Consider the following 27890-nt stretch of genomic DNA (forward strand, 5'->3'; position numbering starts at 1 on the left):
GTGTGTGTGTGTGTGTGTGTGTGTGTGTGTGTGTGTGTGTGTATGTGTGTGTTGTGTACAGTGATTCCCAGATTATCTTTTTTTCTGTCAAACTGTCAACCCAGCCTACCCCCCGTCCTCCCATTCAAACACCCCTCATGTGCACACACACACACACATTGTGTTACCATGGCAACAGCTCTGCCCATACTGCACACAAATTTGTGACTACACACGCATACACACACACTACACAGATAGACACTCACTCACACATAAAAGTAGCATGCTGCAGTGCCAAGCCTCGCCTGAGAATGTCAATGAGTTTTCACCCTCCCCTAAACAGCATTCACGATAGCCTACAGTTACGCTGAATCTGTTGAAACTGAAGCAGCACAGAGAAATGTTTCATCTGCAGTCATTCAGCTGTGGCGGCACGCAGCCACAGGAAATATAACCCCCTCCCAAAAAAATGCTTTTATTCATCCATCATGTCTTGGGGGTGCATTCATGCTCTGTTCTTTGGATCAATCTCACCATTTTGTGTAAACTTTTATAGTTTCAGTGAAATCAGTATTCATAAACTCACCAAAATGCTTGCTGTAAAATGCTTCAAATATTTGACCACCTTGAGGTATGCCTGATTCAGTTTGCTAGCTATTTAAATAATAATGAACATTCCTTTTCTTTTTTTTCATGCACTTAATATTTTACCCTGCTTTGTCCTGTAAAGAATCTGAACAAAGACAGAGCTTGAATAATTAGAATAAGCACAGAAGTTAGAGGTAAAATAATCAGTTGATGAATTGATCACTTCATTGATAGATTACTGAGTGAAATTAAAATTAAATTAAAATCCTTGTCACTCCTAACGAAAATCTTAGCATTATCAACGCCACCTCCAGCTTCACCTCCTGCCTCTGTGCCACCACCTCCAAACCATACATAAGTGGTCTCATGGTCTCTTGCTAGTACCTTTTTGTCCAGTGCATACCTCCACCACTTCAGGCTATCTTTGGATTTTAGACTGCTAGTCAGACACAACAATACATTTAACGTCCTTTGACTCTGGAAGATTATAAAGGGGATTATTCACTATTTTCTGTCGTTTTTAGACAAAGCAATTATTGGAGAAAATAATCTTCAGAGTCATTGATAATGTAAAAGATTGTGAGTTGCAGCACGAGACATTTTATGGACAAATTGATGAAATGAAAAAAATATTCAACAGATTAATCAATGCTATAAATGGGGCTTCAACTCAAACTCTTTGTTTGTCATATCAATATTGGTAATTTGGTGTATAAAATGAAAAGTGAAAAATGGCCATCATGACCAAAGCCCAAGGTGATGTGTTTAGATTACCTGCTTTGTCCAACCGTCCAACAGTTATTCAGCAAATTATTTAATCTCTTAATGGAAATAAAACTTACAGTCCTAATATCAACAGCACATTGACATTCATCCCCTCACGCCACTGTTGACACAGACACTTTATTGCATAACTGATGCCAGGACGTACTGCACGTGCATGTGTGCCTGTGTGTAACATTAATGAGTCATGATGTGCTGGCTGCAAACCCAAACTGTCAACGCAGCACAGAGGGCTATACAGCGAGAGAGAGAGAGAGAGAGAGAGAGAGAGAGAGAGAGAGAGAGAGAGAGAGAGAGAGAGAGAGAGAGAGAGAGAGAGAGAGAGAGAGAGAGAGAGAGAGAGAGAGAGAGAGAGAGAGAGAGAGAGAGAGACTGGGAGGGATCAGAAAATGAGCTGAGGAGAGTGGACACCAAATGGACAGAGAGTGTAAGAGAGGAGGCGGAAGGGCAAAGCAAGTGAAATGACTTAATAGAATCAAAGTGCTGTTTTGCTGATAAGGAGCCAAGAATGAAATCCAATCAGAAGGGAAGCCATTTAATGAATGGAAGTGTTTAAAAGCAGTTTCATCTCTGTCTAAACTAATGCTTTTGGGATGACCCCATGTTAGCTTTTAATATGCTGAAATCAATCAGCTCTGGCTAGATTCCACACAGCGGATTCTAGCCAGAGCTCCTTAATCTCATCATGTCGTCATCCTCCTTTAACCCCTTCCTTGCCTAAATTGCCTAAAACATACTTGCAATATATAATTAGGTTTCAAATGGTATAAAAAGGGCCATAACATCCATTTTACACCAGTGTAGCTACATTATAGTAGAGTAAGTACGCTATATGTGAGAGTTTGTGCTATGGAATGTATGACTATTGGATAACTGAACCATCACTGCACAGACAAATCCATTCTGTGCAGGAAGAAAAAATGCTAAGTATTTTTTTTCTTTCCCTGAACTCTTTCTCTTTCCATCTTGATCTCAACTTGGATGCCAGGTGGACTTCACCATGTAGAAATGCAAATTATGCATGACATACATTCATCACACAACATACTAACAAACTGGGAGGTGTAATGAGAAATTGATTTGTTCTTGTCTTTTTAGTAGTGTAGTGTCGTAGTTTCTGTGCCATCGTTCTGCTACTTTTTTCTGATTTGCACTGTATGAATATGCATGTGTTACAATAGAGACAATAGAGAAGAGGAAGCACATACACACATTGTAATTTTATCCTTGAATATTCAGGGATGGTGTAACTCAGTGTAAGAGTGGAGCAAGACTCTCTAGGCTGCTGTTAAATAGGATAATATACAGGGCAAAAACACTGAACATCATCATCTGCAAGGCAGGGATAAAACACATGAAAGTTCTTCAAAAACCATTTACTGAACCATTAAAGTCTGGCGTATAAAGCAGTGTGTTCCTTATTGTTTTTCCAGATATTAAAAAAGGTGCCAGTAAAGTTAAATCAATGCCTCCTCTTTTCCAAACTGCACATCACACATCAAATCATCCTGAGAACGTTGAACATAATATTTAAACCCTTCAGCTACACAGGAAGCACACTCCTCTATTTTCCTGCCATACGCCAGCGGTGGGAATTGGCACTGAAGCCAAAGATAACCACTTACCTACGCTGAGAGATTACCACCGTGAGATCGGCTCTGCAGCCAACATGAACTGAATCTGGTTCAAGAAAAGAGCCTTTTAACCACTGTACTAAACTCAGGCAGAGAAAATAATTTGTTCTACAATACATTGATTCTCCATGGCCAAGACAGGCTGCTGCTGACAGTGCAGCTGAGGTCTGGTCCTGTTATCTCTGCAGACTCACACTGCACAAGAACCTTGATATATAATGGTCTGCAGTCTTCCAAAAAAACATCTAAAGAACAATTATCAAACCTAACATACTACTGTATATTATAGCATCACCTTACCCTTAAATATTTATAGATTAGCTTGTAAGATTTATAAGATAATTACAAAGAAAACACCTTTACATGAAAAGTCACTCAATGCTTAGGCAGCACAAATGATTACAATTGTAACATTTTCTAGGAGAGGGTTTCCAGATAGCCTAACTGCTAATCACTTACGGATATCTCATATCTCAAACCATTCACTGCAGCACATGTCCTCCCCACACTGCGCCAGCAGCCAAAGAGAACATTAAGAGAACAACATCAATTGTCTTTTATCACTGCCTTGCTCATCATTATGTGTTTTACTGCTGAAGAGATGAGCATGGTGAGGAACAAAGGCGGCTGACGGTGCTACTTCCTGAACAGATTTGATTGGTTGTTCTCATCAGACCACAGCTGCGGCGAGCTATGGCACGAATAAATGTGTTCTGATTATGTTGCATTTCATGGTTTAGTTTTGATTTTTTTATGCTACTGTTGCTGGCTTCAGTCTAAATACAAACTGCCAACAATGTGTTTGAATAATGAATGAGACATAAACAATGTGAGCTTGAGATATTAAGATATATACAGGGACAGATGATCAATCTTGCCTTTCATTTGTCTTTTGACTGAAAACTAAAATGGAACCGAACACCATCAACATCATTTACATGATCTCTACTGTGTATTGAATGTGTATCTCTGCCTTTAGATCACTCAGCAACAAGCATAAAATATTCAGTCATCCTCCTAAATGTGTCACAAAACATCTGAGACTGACTGAAGCTTCAAAGGGGGCAGCGGTTTCAGATTAAGTTTATAGTCCAGGTTGGCAAGACGCCCTTTCAGACTGAATAGATATCAGGGTTTTTAGGTATTAGACGCTGTCGGGGCTGATAGAGGGGGTTCCTCTTAAAACATTGTCATCCTGCAGGGCATCCTCTAAGAACCCTGTGTGTGTTTAGGTTACAGAGATAAGGAATAATCACAAGGGTTCATTCATTCATTCATCAGCTTGCCAGCCAGACACAATGGGGAGGAGGTTTGTGTGAGCGTGTGTGTTTGTGTGTGTGTTTGTGTGTGTGTGTGTGTGTGTGTGTGTGTGTGTGTGTGTGTGTGTGTGTGTGTGTAGCTATGTTATGGTGAGCCAAGGTTTCTGGGTAAATAGGATATCACCACCACTGAGATTAGATGGAGAAAATCAGAGAGAGAAAAGTGCAAGCAGAGGTGGACTAATTGTTATTTTTACAATTAAGGTTAACAAAGACAACTGGAAAACCTCCCCAAACTGAAGTACAGAGCTTTGTTGAGGGGAGGGAGAGAGACACACACACTGTACAGGTATGACAGAGAGAGAAAGCAAGAAAGAGAGAGCGAGAAGAAAGGAATGACAGAGACAAAGGCAGGGTAGGGAGAGAGGAGGAGGGAGGGGGATTTCTTTCTGGGCTGATGTTGGCATTACCCATGGTTTCCCTCTGGAATGGGTAGATAACATCAGCCAGCACTAATAACACACTTACACACACACACAATGTTGATTGTGATTTAAATGATAAAAAACATGTTTAGTGTGGTCTAGATCAGGAAAGATATTTGCCCCAAATTGAAGCAAAAGTCCTCTTACTGGAAGATTAGATCAAAGAATAAATGATCAAAAGAAGATGTAGATGATGTAAGGCTATACTCAGTTTCCTGTATGGACTCTAATGAGACCCTATGCACTTCAGAAGTGAATAACATGGAAATACAAAAACAAGTAACTTTCAAGGTTTTGGAAAAAAAAAGAATAGGAGGGCACTGATACAGTCCGCAAAACAATGCTGCAGGGGTAATCAAACATCAATACCCAGTTCAATATATCGCTGTCCAATTTCATGCTCATGACTCAGACTTTGTAGAATTTAAACCCACCATGTATGTAATGATTATGAAGTGGACAAAGATCAACAGTGGATAAAGGTATAAGAAAAAGGAGACAAAAAACACCATAAAAACCACCCTTGCAACAAAACTTTTTGACAGCTCTGGCAGTCATATGCAGTGCAGTTGTTTTACTGACAAACAGCTGCATGGGTGCTTAAACAAATTGTCACCATCCAGGCATCACAACAGAAAAGCCTCTCTGAGGGAGACAAATTATGCAGTTAGTCTTATATTTATCACTTGGGTTTTTTTGACAGAAAAGATCACACTGATTAGACTTGATTGTTGTGTGGTTGTTTACTATGACATGGCACACAAATGTCATTATCATCCAATCTATGCAGACTGTTGCTGTGACCTACAAACTCCATTCAATTACACCCAATGAAAGCAGACTTACACTGTACTATTACAACACCCAACAGCCTCTTTTCCCACAGCATGGTTAAACAGGATTCACTGGGGATAGGACCAGTTAAACAAATACAAGACAAAACTCAAACTAAGTTATTAATTGCTGTCATTGAAATGTAAAAAAAAGAGAAATGATGGGTCCATTTGACACAAAGGTTGTAACCAGACATATTGGAAGTCAATACTGTGATACATTATAAAAAACAAAACTATCAAGGCAATGACCTGAAGCAATTATATTGCGACGCCCGTCTGAGTGACATTGACCCTGACCTATGAGATTGAATGAAGATGAATGACTGTGGGTGGGGCTTGCATGAGGTCAGGCACTGTGGCTGGTTAATATCTCTCTAGGGAGGTTTTTGTGAGGCATTGTAGGCTCGAAACATCCTAAGCCTTGCAATAAAAAAATAAAAAATCCCTATTCTGTTTGGTGGAGTGTAATACAACGCAAATACTCAGCCACTAAAATGTGACAGTGAGTGAACATACAGGACATAATGAGCATGTTCAACCTTTTCACTTATTCAGGGAGTAGCTACATTGGGAATGTAGACACAGTGTATAAAACGAGGTTGTATTTTGAGTAGTTGCAGATATTCAAAAAGGCATTGAACTACCACACATACACTCTACATGCACTATCTTTCTTAATTAACCAGCTCATTCAGCTGTGTCTATGCCAGCACTTTACAGAAACCAAACCACTTAGAAAGAGCCTGAAAAAGCGGCTCATTCTGAGTAAAGCATGATGTGGAAGCAGTGTGCTAAAATTAGGCTTCATGACTAACTTAAACTTAACTCAAACTGCATTCAGCCTATTCTGAGAGGTGGCTCTGAATGAACTGGTCACAGTGTGACACAGCAGATCAGCCTCAAGTTGAGTGGAATCACTGAAGTGTGTTTTACTTGCTTTCATCCAATTTAAATGTGTAAGGACATAACAAAGAGAAACAAAGAAGTGTATCTAATGAGATTATTTCAGAGTGGGTACACTTAACGTTCAAATAATACCCATATTTTGATCAGTGTGGAGGAGGAATCGTGTCACCACTGACGTCTCACAGCTGGACTGAACTATATTTGGCACCGTTGCCTCCCAGTAACAAGATGGGTCAAACCCCACCGGGGACAACTGGGATCTTTTCTTGTTTATATTTGAATGTTTCCTGCTACACTGCAAGGGAGGTGAACTGGAAACTTTAAATTGCACATAGATGTGACTACACTATAACAAAAACTATCCCAATGCTGGACCCTTTTCTTTTGAGATGTTATGTTGTTGGACGTTTTAAGATTATTACAAGAACCAAAGAAATTTGCAGACTTATCTATTTTGAGTATCAATTAATCTTAATATTTCGAGCTGAAATGCCATACATTTGCTGATTCACGCTTCTCAAATGTGAGGCTTTGCTGTTTTTCTCTTTTATATCACTGAAAACTGAATAGCTATGGTTTTTGGACCTTAGGCTAGAAAATCGTAAGGGGTATTTTTCACAATTAAAAATATAAACCTCAGATTAATCAACAATTATAAAATGATAATAAGTTGCAATCTTATATTTATCACTTGGGCTTTTTTGACAGAAAAGATCACACTGATTAGACTTGATTGTTGTGTGGTTGTTTATTATGACATGGCACGCAAATGTCATTATCATCCAATCTATGCAGCAGACTGTTGCTGTGACCTACAAACTCCATTCAATTACACCCAATGAAAGCAGACTTACACTTTACTATTACAACACCCAACAGCCTCTTTTCCCACAGCATGGTTAAACAGGATTCACTGGGGATAGGACCAGTCAAACAAATACAAGACTAAGTTATTAATTGCTGTCATTGAAATGTAAAAAAAGAGAAATGATCGGTCCAATTGATCCAAAGGTTGTAACCTCAGATTAATCAACATTTAAAATGATAATAAGTTGCAGCCATTATTACTAGTATCAAGACATGAATATAAGGCTCCTGAATATTGGAACTACTGGAAAACAGTTCATGCATATTTTAATCATTTAGAGGTTGCAATTAAACATTATTTTCATTCTTGATTGGCTGGTTATTTTCATAAATTAACTGTTTGGCCAGAAGAAAACTTCTCAGAACACACGTCTTCCAATGTCTTATCTTGTCTGACCTACAGTATACAATCCAGAGTAGTCAGTTTACTTTAACTTAAATGAAAAAAAGTAGAAGTAAAGTAAATGTAGCCAATACTCACATTTGAAAAGCTGTAAAAATGGCTGAAATATTCAGTTGACTATCGATCAATTTGGTAACTGACTAATCCATTAATTAACTAATTTTTGCAGTCCCAACCAGTTGAATCATTTGGTGCAAAGCTATCATCAGTGCCCAATTCATCCTTACAAAACAATGTTTTATCTTCTACTTTTTTAAAGATCAGTTGTAAGCAAGTCATTTTCTGTTTATATATCATTTTAAAATGCAACCATGAATGTGATTGCAACAGCTTAATCTTGTCCATTCCACAAAACACAAACCATTTAAGACAACACTATAATGGACTGTACAGTCACTGTAGTCTATATTCAGCAGGGAAATAGTGACCTGTTTGACACATTGTTCTGCCTGGTTAGCTCTGAATGTCACCTCAATTATGATAATAAGCACCATGGCATTACGGTAGAAAACACAGAGGACCTTCAAGCAAAGTTAACTGTTTAATAGACAGAATGATTATGTGTCCAACAACATTATAACTGTTTTAACTCAGGCTGAACCTGAGCTGACAGACAGAGAACAGTATTTCCATGCTCATGTTCACTAAACCAAGCAAAGGCCTTAATACACACTGTATACAGAAAACAATTCCTAACCTCAAAAATGAAAGCAAAACTAAACATGGATTCTTTGAGCAGGGAAGACCCCTATGAGGTCAATGTGGTTTATGTCAAGACATTGCTCTGACCACAAATCTTATAAATACAGTACAAACACCCACTGAAGAACTGAACCTGAAAAAAAGATGGAAAGATCAAGTCACTCCAGTTCATTGTCATCAAATTTCCTGATACTTAAAAAATACCAAACAGAAATAAAATGGTGGTTTGTCGTCAACTGTGTGTTCCATGTAAACATGTTTAACTTTCCATTGAAACACTGATGATCTACCTTCTAACTGCACACAAGCAAACCCAACAATACACTGAAATGTATTTAAGAACTAGATACATGTACTGCAGCAAAGTACACAAACAACATAAATGCTACATGATTATAACTTGCAATTTTTGTAAAGGCAGGTCATGTGATATTGTCATTTGTGAAGTCTCTACATGTGTTCGTAAATAGATCTAAAGTGGGCTGCTGGTCCTCTCCATCAGTGTACTTCAGTGAACAGTGTACTGCCAGATTTTTGAGTGCTGTCCTTGACCTACAATCTTTAAAACAGTATACTATGCAAGATTTTCCTTAAAAAACATTCATACAAAAACACCTCTTAATCACCACTAATGATCCAAGAGAAATGTGTAGCAGTGTCCAATGTATTAGTTTCTTTGCTGTGTTGTTTCTAGGCGTCAACCTTTGGGCAGTGGGTGTGTACAGTAGCCCCCAGCCAATAACAACACATAGGTTGTGAAGTGGGCCTGGTAGCATAGTGACCAGGTTACATCACTGTTTTTTAACCTGACTCAGTGTTTCCCAACTTCTCCATCTCCCTCCCATGCTGTGTGTAGAGTACTGCTGTGTGCTGCTCCTCTGCTGTCAGTGTGCCTGTTTGACCGACACACACACACACGCACACACTGAGCAGAGTGTGGGTGTGTTTATGCTTTAGAACGTAACAGCTGTAAAACAATCCCAAAATAATGTTTTATTACTCTGATTCATGGCTTCATTCTAACCAGCACCGCTCACTCTCTTCATTCACTTTTTCTCTCTTTCTCTCTTGGACTGAGGACGAGGGGCCAACTTTCTGCATGTTAACAAATACCAATCGATAATTCCTGTAAACAGACTGTGTGAGTTGTGTGATTTGGAGGAGGTAGTGATCCTGTTTTCTTTTGTACTGAACACATTATGATGATTTTACATGAAGTGGCTCAACAAAAACTTAATCCCAAATTGGAATGATTGTTTAATTTGGACTTTTTTAAGAGTGCTAACATTGTCACAAAACCTTGGACAAGAATGGATTATTTAATTGGTAGTTACTCTGATTTCTCCAACGTTATTATGGTGAATGATTTTAGTTTGTTCTACACAATGAAGGTCAGAAGATATAATAGTGAAAGCTTTTTGATTTGGTTTCATTATTTTTTGTAGAATTTTATAAAAATGCACATACATATATTTGTGCATGACAGCAATAAAAACTTAATTCATGAATGAATGTATGTATCTATTGCCACCAGGGCTGGGTTCACTGTATAGTAACTTGGGTAACAAATGGGGATTTAGTTATAAATTCACAGCTATTTCTAAAACCTTTGTGAATAGAAAGTAGTCACATGACAAAAACCTCAGCATATTATAATCTTTTAAGAGATTTTAAAATGTGGAAGACCATTGCTCTGCAGCCTTCAGAATGGCGCTTTTAGAGTCACTAACAAAAGATACTGGTGGACTGCAGGTTCCCATGAGGGGACATTACAGGTGATCATCTGGGAGTAAAGAATTGGGTCACTTCCATTCTCTCACTGCCCCTAATGACAGACCTTGCCGTTAGAGAAAAGAAGAGAGGGGTGGTGGAAAGACAAGTTGGATAAGATTGTAGGCTTTGGTCTTTTCTCAGATGTGAGCAGGGGTGCTTCAACATTTTCCATCTTGGGATTGAGTAAATGTAGTCTCACTGAGGAGACCGGGATTACTATGACATACTGCTCCCATCAAAAAAAAAATCCAATGTCCAATATTATTATGAATGGTGCTTTAATTCAGCTTATTACTAGCTTTGTTCCCATTATTTGGCCAAGAGTTGGCTAAGCTTTCTGCTGGCCTACTAATAATTTATGGCGTCCTCAGTAAAATGGTGCAACAGCCCATTTTGAATCATGTTCAGACAAGCTGTGAGAGGTGAAATGAAAAGTCACCACACGTTGAGGACTCTGACAGCAACACACAGAGTGGACACTACAATTTTCATTGAAGAAAATGAACATGCACTCCACATTTTTTAGATTGTGATCCACACAGTCGTCTTTTACTAACTGAAAAGATTATTATTCATATACTGTAGGAAAATACAGTATGTGAAACTATGAGGGATAAATCTTCAAAACAAAATAGAAATAAAACAAGTTAAACTAAACGTGATAAAGGTCTGCTTTACTAGTTGATTGGTCAAATGTAGGTTAATAGCATTATGGGTCATTGATAAATAAGGGTTGGCAAGATAAGAAATTCCAACATGTCTTACAAAAATTGTTTTAAAAGAATGCGTCAGGTTTGTTAATATGCATATTTTATGTTTATGTTGGTTTTATGTCATTTGAATTGACATTTGAAGCATTTTTTTCAACCAAAAGTAAGACTGAGTGCTTCTGAAAATATCCAATGGTGTAACCACAAAAGAAATGAAAATGAAAAATGTTAAATATTGTACTTCATTTTAAAACAAATGAAAAGGAAAAAAAGTGAGTATTCATTCATTTACATGATAATGCATTTTGTCAATATTGAGCAGAACATATCCTAAAAACAACCATTTTTTCTAAATATTTGTGTGACAAATGATGTAAATTTTGTTAAAAGCCATTTTGTTGCATAGCAAAAGTGGATTACATTTACTGCACATTTTAGTACACATCTTCCTATACATAATCAGAAAATACTGCTTACACCAACTGGACACTGGGTTAGGGCATCAATGGGTGTAAGCAGTATTTTTCATAAAAATCTAATACACTGCTTGACCATGTTCCTTCTATAGTCAAACACCATTGTTTGTTGATGAAATGGGCACAGAAAATCAAATATTACAGACAACGAGGTTCAGTTAAATTGTTCATGTTATTTCAGTTTAGTAAAAGAAATATGTGACAACAAGAAATGAATAGGATATAGTATTTAAATCCAGTCAAGAAACAATCACGGTAATTTAATCTTAAAATTTAACTTGTGTTGTATAATAGAAAAAAGAAAAAAGAAATCACCTGACAACAACTCATAAGTCAACTCATAACTTGTCTTCTATTGTGAATACAGTTGATAAAATTATATTTAGTATTTAGTATGTACAATTGTACTCCATTAACCTTTATTTAATATGAAAGAGTGATAATATAAGATTATGCCAAACTAGTTGATGTTGATGATGATGGTGTTTTATTGAGAATTTGAGCATTTTTAAGCAAGTGTAATTTTTTCGGTTCAAGTTTTGATGGTTACACCATTTAGATATTTTTGCCATAATCCTCTAATATATTGTCTCAAAATAGATTAAAAGCAGAAATGTTATACGTTGTCCAAGAAAGGAATTCATTCATTTATTTTCAAAATGTAATCCCATTCTGTGATGATCCATTCCTCCAGTTATGAGCGGTATATATTCTTATATATTTGTATTAATGTTTCTTTACAAACTGTTTATAGGTAACAGATGAAGTTTAATCATTTTGTATCATTATATGTGGAATACAACAAATCCCTGAAGTTCTAATTTTGTGTGACATAAGACAGTGGTGTCACTGATTAGTTCTTAAAGTGTAATGTAGATATTAAAAAACCTCTCACACATTTGTCAGCCACAGCAAAGATTCATGGTAATTTAAGGATACGTCTGCTTTGGCAGTAGGACTCATTCTAGTTTACAAACAATAGTTTAAAAAAAGAAGTGTGCTGACATCCTGGAGTCAGATATTGATTTGAATGACTGTATCTGAAATGACCTGCTTCCTCTTGAAAGCATTAAATAAAGCCCATACACTCCTAAACTGAACTGATAGTATCTATATGTTTCCTGGAACCATGAAATAAGATTAATATCTGTATTACTGTACATATAATAATGTTTCACACTGTGTCATCTGAGCTGTATTAGTGCCACTCCCACAAAGGAAACAATGAGACAGTAGTAGTTAGCTATTGGTGACAGTCTCTGGCCAGGGCAAATACACACCCATATACTGTCCATTTTTTATACCAGGGGATAAAGAGGACATTGGACACTAAGCCAACAATCTGGTGCCGTAGTCTTAAGTGTTAGCCAAGGATTCATTAATGAGTAACACCACTATGTGACTAACAGCAGGACAGCAGAAAGCAATAGGTATCACAGAAAATCTAAGCTGGAACTACATAATTCAAAATTTTCACAATATTGCAAAAATGTATACCCTCACAACTTTAGACACTAATTTGGACTTGTATTGCTTGGTTGTCACCTGTGATATGTGTTAAATCTTCCTTTCCAGCTTTACATAATGTCACCAGTGATTTCTGCTGTTTTTCTTCTTTTCCTCTCACTCTTCATCCCCTCTGCCCCGTACAATAAGTCTCACTGCCCATTTCTCCCACTCTTCCTCCTTCCTCCTCTCCTCTTCCTTGGGGTGTGTTTGATGGACTGATGTTATTATCTCTACCTCCTTCATCCTTCCGTCTTCAAAGGAGGCAGGCGACTGTATCTATCAAGCTTTAGTGTGCTTAAAAAAACGCCTCGGGCATAGTAGTGCCCCACTCCCAGTGTGAACGGAGCTCAGCGGGAAAAAGGGAATTGCCTTGTGTGTATTCGACAGACAGGCAAATTGACAGTAGAAATAACCATATTCCTCCCTTCATTATCTGTGTACTTCAGACTGTAAATAGATGCCCTGCATTGTCTGAGGTAAATCAAGCTTAATGGCTACAGTATGTAAGCATGGGAAGCTCAATAAATGTCAGTTAAAATCATAAAATCTTAACTGTGTGTCTCAGTGAAGGATAGATAACTTGCATATTTGACATTGTCTATGATTTATAGTTGGATATACCATAAAAACAAGTAGTTTATGTATCAGGCAGCTGGATGTAGTATAATGGTGGGCAGATGATCAATATTCATCATTAAAAGGATTTAAAGTCTGTAACGCTACCATGGAGTACACAACAGAATGACAAAAAACTAAAGACTACTTGCTCTAAGACCATCTACCTGTACATGTTCAGCTGTTCCACAACTACATCACTGTACATTTGAGTTAATATGTTGACAGTTCTGATGTAAAAACAAAAGTGACAACTGATGAAACTAAGCAACATTTTCAAGTGGAAAAAGCCACCTCTACTCTTTCAATATAGTAGTATTGTTATTATTGTATTGCTGCTTACTGGTTCTGGACACCTTCATCTGTTATTAAATATGTGACACACATGCCCACCCACGTGTCTCGTTCTGTTACTGTGTTACACCCTCTGACTCATTACACACTCAGCACAATTGAATTTCCTGCACAATGACATGTGAGTTTTCTACATGTCTATATGGGTACTTGCGTGAGAGACAGATTTTCAATAAGACTGGACAAAATCAAACCATGCCTCTTTTGGTTAGACGCTCTCTGACCAGTAAACCTCAACATTATAGCTCTGAACCTATATTGCAGGGTTTCTGATAAAAAAAGCCTAAGCCAAGATAACCCTTATGACCCTCACCAGTTATTTCCTCACTTTCTCAGAAGGATCATCCAGAGCTGTTTTCACGGTCTCAGTAGTACTCCCCGTGACATCTGTATGTGTATGTGGAAAATCAGTAGAATGGCCCTTTAACATTTTGCTGCATTATGACCTTAAAGGTTCAATTTACAGCGAGCATTTGTTTGATCACAATATATAACTTCAAAACAATCTGTAAATATATTGTTTTTTCATCATGTCTAACTTTGGATACCACAACACTCACAGGCTACAATTCAGTGGCATGTTTGTTTTCTCTCAGTGCCACTTCCTCCATAATCGGCTTCTCTAACTCTGTTTTCTGCAGAACAACTGACAGTGGTTTATTTGTTCAGTCTGGGTCAAGCAGAGCGTTGATACAAACTCACCCGAGTCATTCTCATGCTCTGTGCCTGCATAAAATGCCAGAGCCACTCCACTGGAATTCTTTGCTTCCCAGTATTGCCTCCCACATCTTTGCATTGTTTTGTAAGTATGTGTGCATGTGCGGATGCAAACTACTAGCCTCTGTTAGTAGCTCCCACTTGATAACATAGTTTTGTCATACTGTATAGCCACACCAAAAAGAGATCTAGCCCCACAAACAAGGTACTTCACTGGAATCCCCTATAAGTGGTTTTCTGGGAGTATTTTATTTTTCCATAAACTTTGCTGACAAATATAGAAAAGAAATGATTACATGTGGGAAGTGCATTTCACTACACAAGATGAAAATGTTTTCCTTTGAGATGATTACAATGACCTACCATTTGTGATTTTAAAGCCTCATGTGATAACAATAAGGGCCACAACAATAGGACCAATTATTATTTTCATTTTCCACTCCACAAAGTTTTCGGGTTAAATAGATTTATCATTCTATAAAATGACAGAAATAGTGAAAATTTGTCACCACAGTTCCCCCCAGATAATTACTATCAGTTCTTCACAAACTGTGTGTTATCAACTATAGTGAAGGTCCCTCAAAGATCCCATCCAGACATGTTGTAATATATGTAAGAAATACTTGTATGCTTGAATAATATGTGCCTAATATGGTGTTTCTTCAAAAAAACAAAAACAAAAAGTACAATGACCTCATTAACACTCTTGTGTAAGTTACTGGATGCTGGACTAGAATTTACCTCCAAACTAGTTGTGACATCACTAATCATGTTTCAACTCTGAACCTGAAACTTTCCACTTTCAGCAGATGAATGTGAAAACAGCCTTCTTGTTTCAAACTCTGCACATACTGTACATCACTGCACAGTAAAGTAACAACAAACTCACATTTTAGGTGGAGGGGGACTTTAATGCTTTGCTACTTTCCGTAGGGAGTCAGCTACAACACTGGTAAATATTAAAAGCTGACATTTAACTATTGAAACATCACTTAGAGCTTAAAAATGTACGTGTCACTGAATCTACGCCCCATGCCCATATTTCTTTCTGATGCAACACTGATGACTCCAGATTCCAGCAGTGATGATGTGTTTCCAATTAATGATTACATTACATGAACTGACAAATCTAATATTCTTGCATACTAACTCATTCTCTCCTGCTGCTTCCCACCTCAGCATGCTCACAGATCATTTTGCTAGTATGGGAGATGTGAAAGTGAAGCTAATTATTTTTGTCTCTCACCGTTCTCTCTCTCTGCTCGTGTCCCTGGATGACTTCTTTATCATTCAAGTTCCCACAGTAGCAACAATCTCAATGTACAAGTTAAAAGATGTGTATACAGGAGTCATCACGCCCACAGGGTCTGGCTGAGATTTTTTGTTACACAATATCACATCCTTAAAGCAGACAACTTGGCTATGCAAATGCCTGTTCACAAAGCTTTTGATACATCCTCTTAATTCTAATTCTTTTGTTTATTCCACCCAGAGCTGTATAACTAAAAGCTTCCCATCCCACTGAGAGCAGTATAACTAAAAGGCATCTGCTATTTCCACCCAGAGTCACATATTAAACATTCACAAGAAGGTTTCTGATTCAAGCCGTCAAACTTCATGGACCCTGCTAAGTCACTGATTTATTGGAGGACTGTTCTGTCTGAACTATCTTCAGCTTTTTGTCCTTGTTCTACCCAAAAAGAGCCAATATGCATTTTTAATGATCGGCCAGGTATTAATTATTTAGCATCCATGGGATTTACTGCTCCATGCCAACAGTTAATGCTCTGAGTTACTATTTCCACCTGGCCAATAGACAGACTGAGGGCTGACGTGGATACACAGTGAGAGGTATGAGAGGTGTGACTAAATGGATGGAGAAATTATTTTAGTATTAGGGTCAGTGTGCTTAACCTTGGCTTCTGCTTTTATTGTTTTAGCATGACTTTGGATTGAGGCTGAATAAAGATCTGAACTAAATGTCTTATTTCTACTGTTCTACTGTTATTTCCAAATTCATCACACTACAATAAATCACGTCATTCAGACACTGTGTAATTCAGACTTTTCTTCCTGCACTTAATCTGTGCTCATTTATGAGAAGATTTTATAGATGACTGCCAGTATGCTTCCAAATATCTACTGTAAGTTGTGAGACTTTCTCTGTAGGGTGCATGATGTGTATATCAAAGTATTAAGACTATTGCGTATTGCTTAAATTGTTGCACCAGTGGGACTCAAAGATAACTTTTTGGAAACTCTTTTAAAATTTCCCCATTACTTCATTTCAGGGGAAACCCAATGCTGACGCCCTTCCATGCACTAACCAGTTAAGCCCTTAGACTTATGAGACAAGATATATTCAAGGTGATGGTACGAATGCGTCATTTCTGTAACTTTGACTTTTAATAAATTACCACAAAATCAAAGCCTTCTGAACTTGAAAAGTCAGAGTGACTGCAGTGTAGCGATCCTCACTGCGAAGGTTAAAAAAAGAATGCCTTTCAAGTGCTAAAGGCAAGAGAGAGAAAAGCATGGAGGTTTGGATGTTCTTAAATGAAGAATGTACATTTAAAAAGGAGAGGAATGGAGGAGAGAAAGGCAGACACACATTACTTCCCCTTAATGAAGAAGAAGCTTGAAAGCAGCAAGACTTGACTCACCAAGACTCTGTTCTCCGTCTTGTCTCCTTTGATCTCCAGTTTCACTCTTTTTCTCAGCGACAGCTTCACCTTCCTCCCCAACGCATCCCTCACGCTCTCTGCACAGAAAAGACGAAAGATTCAGGCTCAAATTTTGAAAATTGTGCATATCTGTGCATTAGATTAAAAAGTGTGACAGCAGTGCAAAAACAAAGTAAACGGAGATCATGAGAGGAGAAGAAAAGAGAAAATGGATTATCTTGCCTTACATAAAATATGTCTTTAGGTTATTTCAAACAAAACACAGACCTCTTATGAATCAAAAAGTTCAAGTTGAATCAGAATTTCAACATTTTGGCTTCCTCAGCAGAGCACAGATCGGTGGATCTCTGCTGCAGAGGGAATAATGTCCCATATCCACTGATTAGAAAAAACATATGTTTGATGAAAAATGTATGAAGTTCAATTTTAACACACCGTGGGAGATAAGATCTTTCTTAGTGCCAGATTTGAACTCATCTTTCATTTTCTGTAGCACAGACCGTACAGATTTATATGTGTTATATCTGAGGTGAAATGTAAAACTGTCACCACCTGACAACAAATACACACAAAAACACACATTCAGGACATTCTAATGACAAATGCTAGCATGCTAACAAGAAAATAGTGAACATGGTAAAAAATTATACCTACTAAAAAATTACTATGTTAGCGTTGTCATTGTGAGCATAAAATAATGCTGTTATTATGTGTTACTATTGTTATATTGCTCAAAGCACCACCACAGAGCCACACACAATCAACTAATTTATTGATAATGGAAAGAAGAGTTAAAGACAGCTCTCATCTTTAAATACTAGTATACAGAAATGTATAGTACTTTTAACACACACACAGCCACATTATGCTGGTATATGTTCCGCTGTTCAAATTGATTGTTCACACCCAGCAAAAGCCTCCACAGCCAGGGAACTGGCATTATAGAGTAGAACTGGGTCAGCTGCCTCTCCACGCTACTCATACGCCCACCACACAGCAGCTGATGTAGCCTGTGTGCACGTGTCGGAGACAGGGAGGGATTCTGTGTGTGTACATCTGTGCTGGCATGCATACATCCTCGCCTGTAGTTTTCATCAAACCATCATCAGATCAAAGTGGAACAAATAATTAGGCAAAGTGTAAAATGGTTAAAAGGGTAACCGAGTATGTGCACCATTTACTACAACAGCATTTCTAAAACTGTTAAGACACCCAATAAGTCAGAGATGTCTAACGTGGGTCTCTACGTAACATGAGACGTTGCATGTTTTAATGAGCCTGTGCCGTTTTGGTACAGAGGAGAAAAAGCTCCTCACAGACTCACATTCACATATCATTTTTCTGCTAATTCCATTTTTATACTAATTAATCCAAACTGTGACAGTGGTGGAAACTTAGGGAGCAAGCTCTGCTGCGGTTTGTATTGGTCAATTAAGGGTGCACTATGTCTCACTATGATGAATTTCAATAAGGACTTGTGTGGAGAGATGAAAATAGGAGACCTATGGCCTTGTAACAGCTCAAACACACAACTGACAAGCCCATAAAGCCACTCTGTTTATTGAGCCTGAGCAAATCCGGATTTGTCTCTTGATGATGTCACAGATTAGATCCCTGGTTTTTAGGTGCCAGCTCTAAAAAGTTGGTGACATCAACCTTTTTCTTGCAGTGTTTGAAATCATATAAGTTACATATGAGATACTATTAGCTGTAGAATATGGGATGAACTAATATGAACAAATTAAGATGGATTGAAGATTGTAAGTCAGAAAAATTCACAAGAAGTTGTTTTATGTGGCATCATCTATCATTGATAATAGCAAAGCATTTTAACAATAGCTCAACTTTCTCAAACTCACTCAAAAGCACCCTTAAACTCACAGAGATGACAACCAAATTGTTCAACACAATCAGGGTTGCTTTGTTATACCCCCCTCTTCCTCTATCTGGCCCTCTTATCCTCAAGTTGGCATGTGTCTCACAGACAGGAACCAGTTTTCAGGCAGAAATAAAGCCTGTATATTTGTGTTTCTCCTGCTTTGACACAGCATGACACCGCTAACGGCAAAGGTGTCTGCCTGGTGATGAGCGCTGATGAGTAAGTATTTGCCTTATAACATTACAGGAGTACAAGTGTTTCTTAGGTATCATATAAATACATGGTTCAAAATATTTGGGGTCTGTTTTTCTTAGTGTTTAAGCATATTTCAATGAGAAAACCTTTTGGCCCACAAACACAGTTTCTAAATGTGTGCACTTCACTGATTCATGGAAAGCAGTTATGTTTCTCGTCTTGCATCTTCAGTTAATAGGACAATGTAGCATTTTATGATTTTATTAGGGCTGTCAGCGTTAACGCGTTAATCGCGATCAGATTAATGCAATCCATAACGCGTTATTTTTTTTAAATCGCATTTTAATTTTGCAAGCCTTTTTGTCCCTTCTACTCACCCGTAGACGGCTCCTCTAGCTGTAGCGCTATGCTTTGAAGTGGCCTCCTGCAGTAAACCTACCGCGGTGATGGAAAGTAAGAGAGCTACTGGACTTTTGAATGGCTTGTTTAACTTTAAGAAACTTCGAGACGGTTCAGTTGACAAGTCAAAAGCAAAATGCAACCTGTGTCAAACGGAGTTTAACTACCACCGGAGTACGTCGAGTTTGAGTTAGCACCTCCACGCTAAACACCCAGATGCAGCCAAGCGAGCGAGCCTCAGCTCGACCAAAGTACCATTTTGGAGTGTGGGAGTCGCAGCAGAGCTGTGATTGATTCCCAGTTAAGACACTCTGGTAAGAAATGCTTTACATTATGGGCTTAAAACTGCCTTGAAATGTAAAATAACAGGATTTTATACATGCAATTCAAAACGCAATTAATCACGATTATCTATGGAAATTCTGCGATTAAAAAAATTAATCGTTTGACAGCCCTAGATTTTACCTAATGATGGTTATGTCTGCAGCATAATGCTGACACTCCTTGTACGTGCAGAATGCCAAGAGTGACCCTGCATGATGCTGAATCACCAGCACCAGTGAATGTTTCAAACAATGACTGATTATACACTAATCCAGACAACAGCACAGGACCATGACAAACCAAATTCCTTATGGTAAGTGTTCACTGTTGGGCAGTTGCGTTAACTAAAATCAGGACTGTTTCCGATGAGATCAGGTGAAAATGCAGAGAATAGATGCAAACAACTTAGTCACTCGAAGTCTGAGAGAGACCATATTATTAACAAACACACTATGTCTTCAGTTTCGGTGGGCTACATCTGTTTAGCTTTGTGATACAGGTAACGGATAGCATGGTTAATGCTACACACAATTGGATCAGTCAGTTTAGATTCTAGCTCAAATCCCAAACATATACCAAATATGTCATACAACTGGATTTGTGGGAGAGGCATTTAAAAAGATGCACAAGTGTGGAGTTTGAATATTTCAGTAAAGAAGTGAAAGAAGCTGATACCCACTGATACTGTCACACATAGTTGTTGCTTTTGATAAGCTTAATTATTTAACAGGCAAACTAATACCAGATGTTAGCAGGTAAAGGGGGGACCTATGCATCATTTAAACATTATACGTGCTGAAATTCTCACATCAAACTGAAAAAAGTAACATCTTTGTGTCCACCTCTGGCTTCTGTTCTTTCCTAAATGTATCAACAACTCAATCAACAGAAACCAACATATGATATTTGTGAGGGTTTAAGGATAAACAATACCACAGATGCTGTTAATAGAGTAAAAGAAGTGACCGTCTGGATGAATATTCTGTGACTCAGAAAGTGAACACACATTTGGCCAAGTCACTACATTTTCCTATACACCTCATCTACATTGTGCACTAATTTCTCATGTAAAAAAGAAATAAAGGAATATTGCATGCTTGTGTGTATCAATGAGAGTCAGAGAGAGAGAGAGACAGAGCTTGTGCTTGCCCAACATTGCACTGAGGTGTCAAAAACTGAGACACTTCGCCAAACAAAGAGACCCCAAGCTGAAGCCAAACAGCCTGCAGGACTGGTAGGTATGTCTACAATCAGTACAAATAGAGAGAGACATGGTAGACTTAGCAGGAAAAGGCAGGGTGTATGGACACTGCAGACTATGAGTGATACATGGTTACTGTGGGGAGAAAATAACCCTGTTACTTATGTCCACAGGGATGACAGGCTTCTAAACTATTTGGGGTTTCATCTGTAGTCCACATCACATCCTCTGTACAGGCAGCTTGATCATCAATAGTGGAACCTCATGTGTAAACAGCTTCAAGCTTAAGCATTTAGATTGTCTGGTCTGATTATAGTAATGTCTGTTTTGGGGAAATAGAAAATAGTATTTGGTCAGGGATACGAATTATCACAGTAAAAACAGAGGACAATGGTTGGATATTTGTAATATCAGAGACAATAACTCCACTATTGTCTGCTATCTCAGCACAATGAGTGGCTGTACAGTGTTGATAGGACATAATACATTGTAAAACATGTCAGTAACACTGATGAGCACATGCACACTGTGAGCTCCTATGAGGCATATGATAAAGGACAGTATCAATGATTGTGTTCAGTCTGGACACATGGCTACAAATAATCCGTGTCTCTTCTTACCCAGAAGCTCTTTGGGGACCTCTGACACTTCCTCGCTCATTTTGCTGAAGATAATATCCCAAAACGAGGAGAACAGTTCAGTCAACACATCGAGAAGCCTCCAAATTTGAGGAAACAAGGAGCAAGAGAAAGAGATAGAGGGGGGAGAGAGAGACAGAGAGAGAGAGAGAGTCAGAGTCAGGTGGTGCCGTTTCTCCCGGTTACATGCTTCTCTCCTCGCGCGGTGTCCCGGACAATGTATCCGCGTTTATTTTGGGAGCATCTCTTTTCGGTTAAACCAGCGCGGGTTTCAGAGGTTGTATGCTGGCGAAAAGGGTAGGGGGAAAAAACGACTAGTGTCTCCTTAAGATCATGTTGAAACCCAGCAGCCTCTGCGCTTCAGAGGAATGAAAAGACCACCTCTCGCGCACATCCTCTCTGGACAGGGCCCTACAGTAAAGCTGTCGGTAATACAGGACCAGCCAATAGTGGGAACCGGGGCCCCTCCCCGCGCGGTGATGCGACAGTGAGGGAGCCGATGCGATGCCCGGGCGGTGTGGCGTGGCAAGAGGGGGCGGTGATGCTGGTGTCAGCCAGATATTAATGAGCAGGGTGCACCAACGGTCTACAAGCTGGGAACCAGGGACCCCTAGCGGTTCTCGCGGAGTGACACTGAATCACCTCCTCGATCCAATGTGTCTACTGCATCACAGTATAGAAAACTCAGTCCTTAATCTGAATATATTTATAATGCAACTCTGAATGGATACTATAGCAATAACATGTAGGCCTACTAGACTACAACTAAAAAGGTCACTATAAAGTCATGACTAGAAGCATAAATACACTCTATTTCCCGAGGGGAATATTATGGGAATGTTACACTGAATGGAGCACAGCCCCAAGGCCAGCCCTACACTTTAAAGATTAAATATAAAAATAAGGTAAAATAAAGTAGAAAATAGCAAACCTCAAGCTGTAGGCCACCTATAGGCCGTAGGTTTCTAATGAACTACGCTGCAAATAGGTATGAAATTACAAAATATTATGAATGCAGAGTTGGGAAAGGTATCGACAACAAATATATAAATGTTTGAAAGACAAAATGTTTTTAAAAAATTAATCTGTAACCTTTTGACATGTTCTACACCCATATTAAAAAAAATGTCTCTGCAGTGACCAAGCATTTGACGAGTGAAGGTGGCGACATCTTGTGGTTATTTTGTTCAACTGCACTTCCACTATGACTTCTCATTTAAAACGTATTTTATTTAACTTCTGCACATCAAAGTTTACAGTTTAGTATCACATATTTTTACAGAATTCCATACATTTTCAGAAAAATATATTAATTTAGCCGTAATTCGTTTTCATATCAAAAATATAACAGAACAATATCAATGTATTGACTTGATCTATCTATGTAAACTAATTTATTTTCAAAACATTAGGATAATGCACATTCACTTGTTATAGATAAGCCTTTCTGAAAGGAAAACGTTCATCACAAACCTGTGAATGATGTTCATTACAACATCATTTCTATGATGACAATCTTTGAGGTAATGTATGTTCTGTCAATTAACGGGCAAATGAAAAATATATTAAAATACTTGTTTTCAAATGGAAACAAAAATGGCTTATTCCAGATAAAGAGGTACTGTATAAGTTTTACTCCCATGGACTCTGACAGCCATTTGAGTGCGTCAGAGAGATAAACTACAATTTGTTGTTTGTTCAATCTCCTTAAGACTCTTCTCCAGCTTTTCTGCCATCGAGTTGAGCTGTACAGCCTTCAGCATCTCAGGCAGGTTTTTCAGCGTCTCTGCTGGAGCCTGCTTCAGCCACTCTTTGATCTCATCCAGGAGAGACTCTCCAGATTTATGGATGTACCTGTTGGAGGGAAGTTATGTTTAATGTGCATCTGTGTCTTAAGTTAATTGACAGGTGAAGAGGGCAGTTAATGAAGATGCAAGAAGAGGAAAGAAGAGTGATACAAAACTTGAATGACTGTTTTTTGACTACAGGGTATTTTCACTGTTGGCTCACCTGTTGACAAATTTCCTCAGTTTTCCCACACGCCTCTCGTGCCTACTAAATAATCTTGAGGAGACTATCCGGAGTGTCTCACCTGGAGAGGAAAATCAAAAAACCCATGGATTGAATGATGAATTCCACACTTTTTCATCTATGCTGAGAAAATTTAATTCAGTTTGTAAAAATGTACCGTACACAGACAGATAGGTCACAGGTCACACTCTTACCTCCATTTGCAATATCCTGACAAGGGCCACACACTGTGTCGTGGTAAATTGTGCTGGGGAGGAGCACAATCTGCCCTTGTGCGCATTCCTGCTGTTTTACGCATGGCTGCAGCGCGGAGGACGAATTGGAGAAGTAGCCATCGGAACACGTTTCGCAGACAGTGTTAACCTTAGATGTACCTAAAGGAGACGACAGTTAATTTTTGGTTAATTACAGCCTTTTAAGTTACTGCGGTGCCCCTGGAGACACCATGTGCCGTGCGTATATCAGTGGAGTTGCCATGGACTTTGGAACCTTATCCTTTCATTTGGAAAACACTTGTTACTTCTACTAATATACATTGTTGAGTAACTGGTACATTGTTTATAGTGCTGTTATTTATATAAGGACTCGCACATTTTGAAACTACACTCTATAGTAGTGCAGTATATATGACAGAGATATCTCTGTTTATAGGTGATCAGCCCTACCTTTCGCTTGAACGCCGTGTCCGGGCCCGCATTCCGAGTGTCTCATACAGAAGTCATTTGTCCAGTAGAAGCCCTCTTTGCACCGACAGACTCTGTTGCTCACCGCTGAGCACTCTTTCTCCACCTCCATGTTCCCATAGCAAAGGTTGTTACAGTAGAGACACCGGGGCAGGTAGTTCCACAGCTCGGTATAGTGGTTTTCCCTGCACGGCTTGCATTGGGTGGATTTGGTGGTGGTGCAGTGCGCCGTCATGTGAGTGCCTGGTGGACACTTGTCGCAGAAGAGGGTTTTCCCAGTGAGATGGTCTGTATGCTCATACTTGGGACTGACTTCCACCGCAGAGGCACCACAGAGGATATCAGAGAGCAGGACCAGAGCCGGTAAGAACAGCTGAGGAGAGGATCGTGGTTTTACTATTATTACTGTGCCAATAAGCACTACTGCTGCTTTGTTGTTACTCTTTCATACACTAATATCACAACTTAATTGTATTGTATGAATGAAGAATACCACAGAAATGTAAATTGATACTAGAGATAGATAAAGTGTGTGTGTGTGTGTGTGTGTGTGTGTGTGTGTGTGTGTGTGTGTGTGTGTGTGTGTGTGTGTGTGTGCGTGTGTGTGTGTGTGGGTGGGTGGGTGGGGGGGTGTGTGTGGGGGGGTCTGGGTCTGGGTCATACTCTATTTGGATTGCCCAGTAACTAACCCTGCCATTGAGTTTGTTCAGCACCTTTTCTGTGTGACTCTCAGCAATATAATTGTGTAAAATATTGTAAATATGCTCATTTTAAAATATGGACGTATAAGGAATAAATTAACTGTAAAGGTGTTTCGCGAATTCATGCACTCACTATAACACAGCGTTTTACAGCTGCACCATTTGATGCTACTGCTTTTAACTGTAAAACAAACAATAGTTTTTCAAGATTTCTTTTTATCAGTACACTGCAACTGCTTTGTTATATAACCTGAAAGACTAGATCTAAAAACTATGAACCAGTTGTGTACTGGGTTAGGGTTACACACATACTTATATACAGTGCTGGCATCAGTTGTAGATAAAATACAATATGACATATGTTACAAGTGCCTGATGGAAGTGATCAAGTTAAGTTAATTTCCCATTAAATTAATTAATAAAAAAGCCACAATCATTTTAAATTGAAATCATACAGATTCTTCAGCTATTTTCTTATAATAAAATATTCACCCTTTGGTGACATGCAGTTAGATTGCTTGAGAATTTATCCAAACCATTAATGCCTCTGTATTCGACTCAAACTTGACTAATTCCATCAAACACCATCTAAAGTCTCTGCTCTCTATAATCTTGCACAAAATATTGTAGTACAGGATACTCACCATGCTGATGGTGTGCATGTTGTCACTTCTGTTGAAGAGGATTTGACAGTAGGACCAGGCCTACTTTATAGCTCACAGCGGGGGAACTTCATTTGCGTGGGTGTTATGTTTTACGGATAATGAAGAGTAAAAGGTCAAACCACTTCCACTTCTATAGGATGAGTTACATTTTTTGACATGAAAGCTAAATCATTGTGATAACAAAAAACATGTAGAAAGTATTATGATAAGGGTCACTTACAGTATGTATAAATAACAGAGCAATATGACAAGCAAAATGTCACAACAGTAGTAGTCTGAAACTAAGAAAATAGTATGAACACCAATTTTCTTATGCCTATGTTGAATGTTGAAAATCTTTTACAGCAGAAACTTGAACATTTAATATACTGTAATTGAACTGCATACAATTTGTATTACTCATGTAATAGATAAGCATTATTCTCAGGTCATGCACATCATCATTTGACTTGTGTTTAAATGAGGGGGGAAACTTCTTTTTTTTTAGTTTTTCCACTTGCTCTATGTTGAAAAAGGGTAAAATGCGGTATAGTCATGGCACGTATAATAAAAGTCATTTTTTCTTTTGAAACTTGTCAGCCACCCATGAGTCAAAGGTATGACAAGCGCTGATTGAGCAAATGGAGATGCATTGCTTTATAATACAGTGATGAGTCAACAACTAGCTACATGCCTCTCATGTCATGTTTCTGCAGAATTTGAGAACGTGATAAAACGTTATACATATTAATGACCATACACTTGTAACCTAAGTGAAACATTTTACGCAATGGGAACTTATGATTTTATATATAAGATCAAACATTTACAGTGCATCCAGAAAGTATTCACACCCCTTCACTTTCCCCACATTTTGTTATGTTACAGCCTTATTCCAAAATGGATTATATTCCTTTTTTCTCCTTAATCTACACACAATACCCCATAATGACCAAGTGAAAAAGGAAAGGCACATACCTGTCTATATAAGGTCCCACTGTTGGTGTGACGGGGTCAGTTTAATGTTTGTTTTGCTGTGACTTAATTATGTTTTGTTGAAATTGCACATGGTGTACCTTTTTTTCGAGCTGACCTTGAACGTCCCACAGCCGACAGACAATCAGCGCAACAAGCCACAGCTGGCAGTTTGCGCAGGTATGACCCTTTTTATTTTAGGCCAGAGAAATGGACGTAACATCCGTGACGTCACCCATTGGTTTGTGGACTGCTGCTCGGAAGCCAATAGTTTCGAATCTAGGCAGCGCCATCTTGAGAATTTCAGGTGCATGCTGGGAAAAAAAGAACACGGATTCTACTTATATGGGCATGAGGCGGAGTCATGGACGGAAGTATGGGCGGGACTAACGGCGGAGCGGGGAGGCTGCGATTGGTTGCGAGGGCTGGATCTCAAGGACATTGGTCAATCACAACGTAGCCACGTAGCCTGCTTTATCGTCAAATATAAAATCAGGGAGGCCAAAATTTCACAAATGAACATCATACTGCATTGAACAAGGCTTTAAACTAGCGATTGAGACCATAAACACATTTTGAAAACGTTTACTGAGGTTAGAAATTAAGTGAGAAGTTGGTGAATTCTCCATTGACTTGTATAGAGCCGGAAGTCTTTTTGAACACAAAACGGTCGCCCCCTGGTGGCCTTTTGATAGAATGCAGCTCTAAGTTACTTCCGCATTGGCTTCTTTTCAGAGGATAGGTACTCCCCGCCTGCCAGAGACGGAGGAGATGAGGAACCAGCCGGAGAACCAGCAGGCCACCAAGAAACTACCATCGCAGAAAGATCCTCCTACCTGAAGTGCAGCGGCCCGTGTCTGTCGGCGTAACTACTCCAGCCTGGGTGAATGACGTCAAGTTATCACCCAGGATAAGCGTGAGTGTTAATTCTCAAATC

At 38.7% G+C, this 27890-nt stretch overlaps 2 protein-coding genes across 2 annotated transcripts in view; both read right to left on the reverse strand.

The window, feature by feature from the left end:
- LOC128365760 (F-actin-uncapping protein LRRC16A-like) overlaps positions 1-21941 on the reverse strand; it is a 63734-nt gene extending 41793 nt beyond the window's left edge. The window contains exons 1-2 of the mRNA XM_053326328.1: positions 21902-21941; positions 17263-17360 (exon numbers count right to left, since the gene is read on the reverse strand). Of these exons, the coding sequence (XP_053182303.1) occupies positions 17263-17360; positions 21902-21941 (138 nt within the window). The remainder of the gene's footprint in view (positions 1-17262; positions 17361-21901) is intronic.
- Positions 21942-23453: 1512 nt separating this feature from the next.
- Positions 23454-25986, reverse strand: LOC128365775 (tumor necrosis factor receptor superfamily member 11B-like). The gene is made up of 5 exons (XM_053326354.1): positions 25979-25986; positions 24616-25006; positions 24145-24324; positions 23930-24011; positions 23454-23773 (listed from the first exon to the last, which is right to left on the reverse strand). The coding sequence occupies exons 1-5, from the start codon at positions 25979-25981 to the stop codon at positions 23587-23589; spliced, it is 843 nt and encodes a 280-aa protein (XP_053182329.1). The 5' UTR covers positions 25982-25986; the 3' UTR covers positions 23454-23586.
- Positions 25987-27890: the final 1904 nt, after the last annotated feature.

This window comes from Scomber japonicus, chromosome 10 (genome assembly GCF_027409825.1).
Source record: "Scomber japonicus isolate fScoJap1 chromosome 10, fScoJap1.pri, whole genome shotgun sequence".
Taxonomy (NCBI): domain Eukaryota; kingdom Metazoa; phylum Chordata; class Actinopteri; order Scombriformes; family Scombridae; genus Scomber; species Scomber japonicus.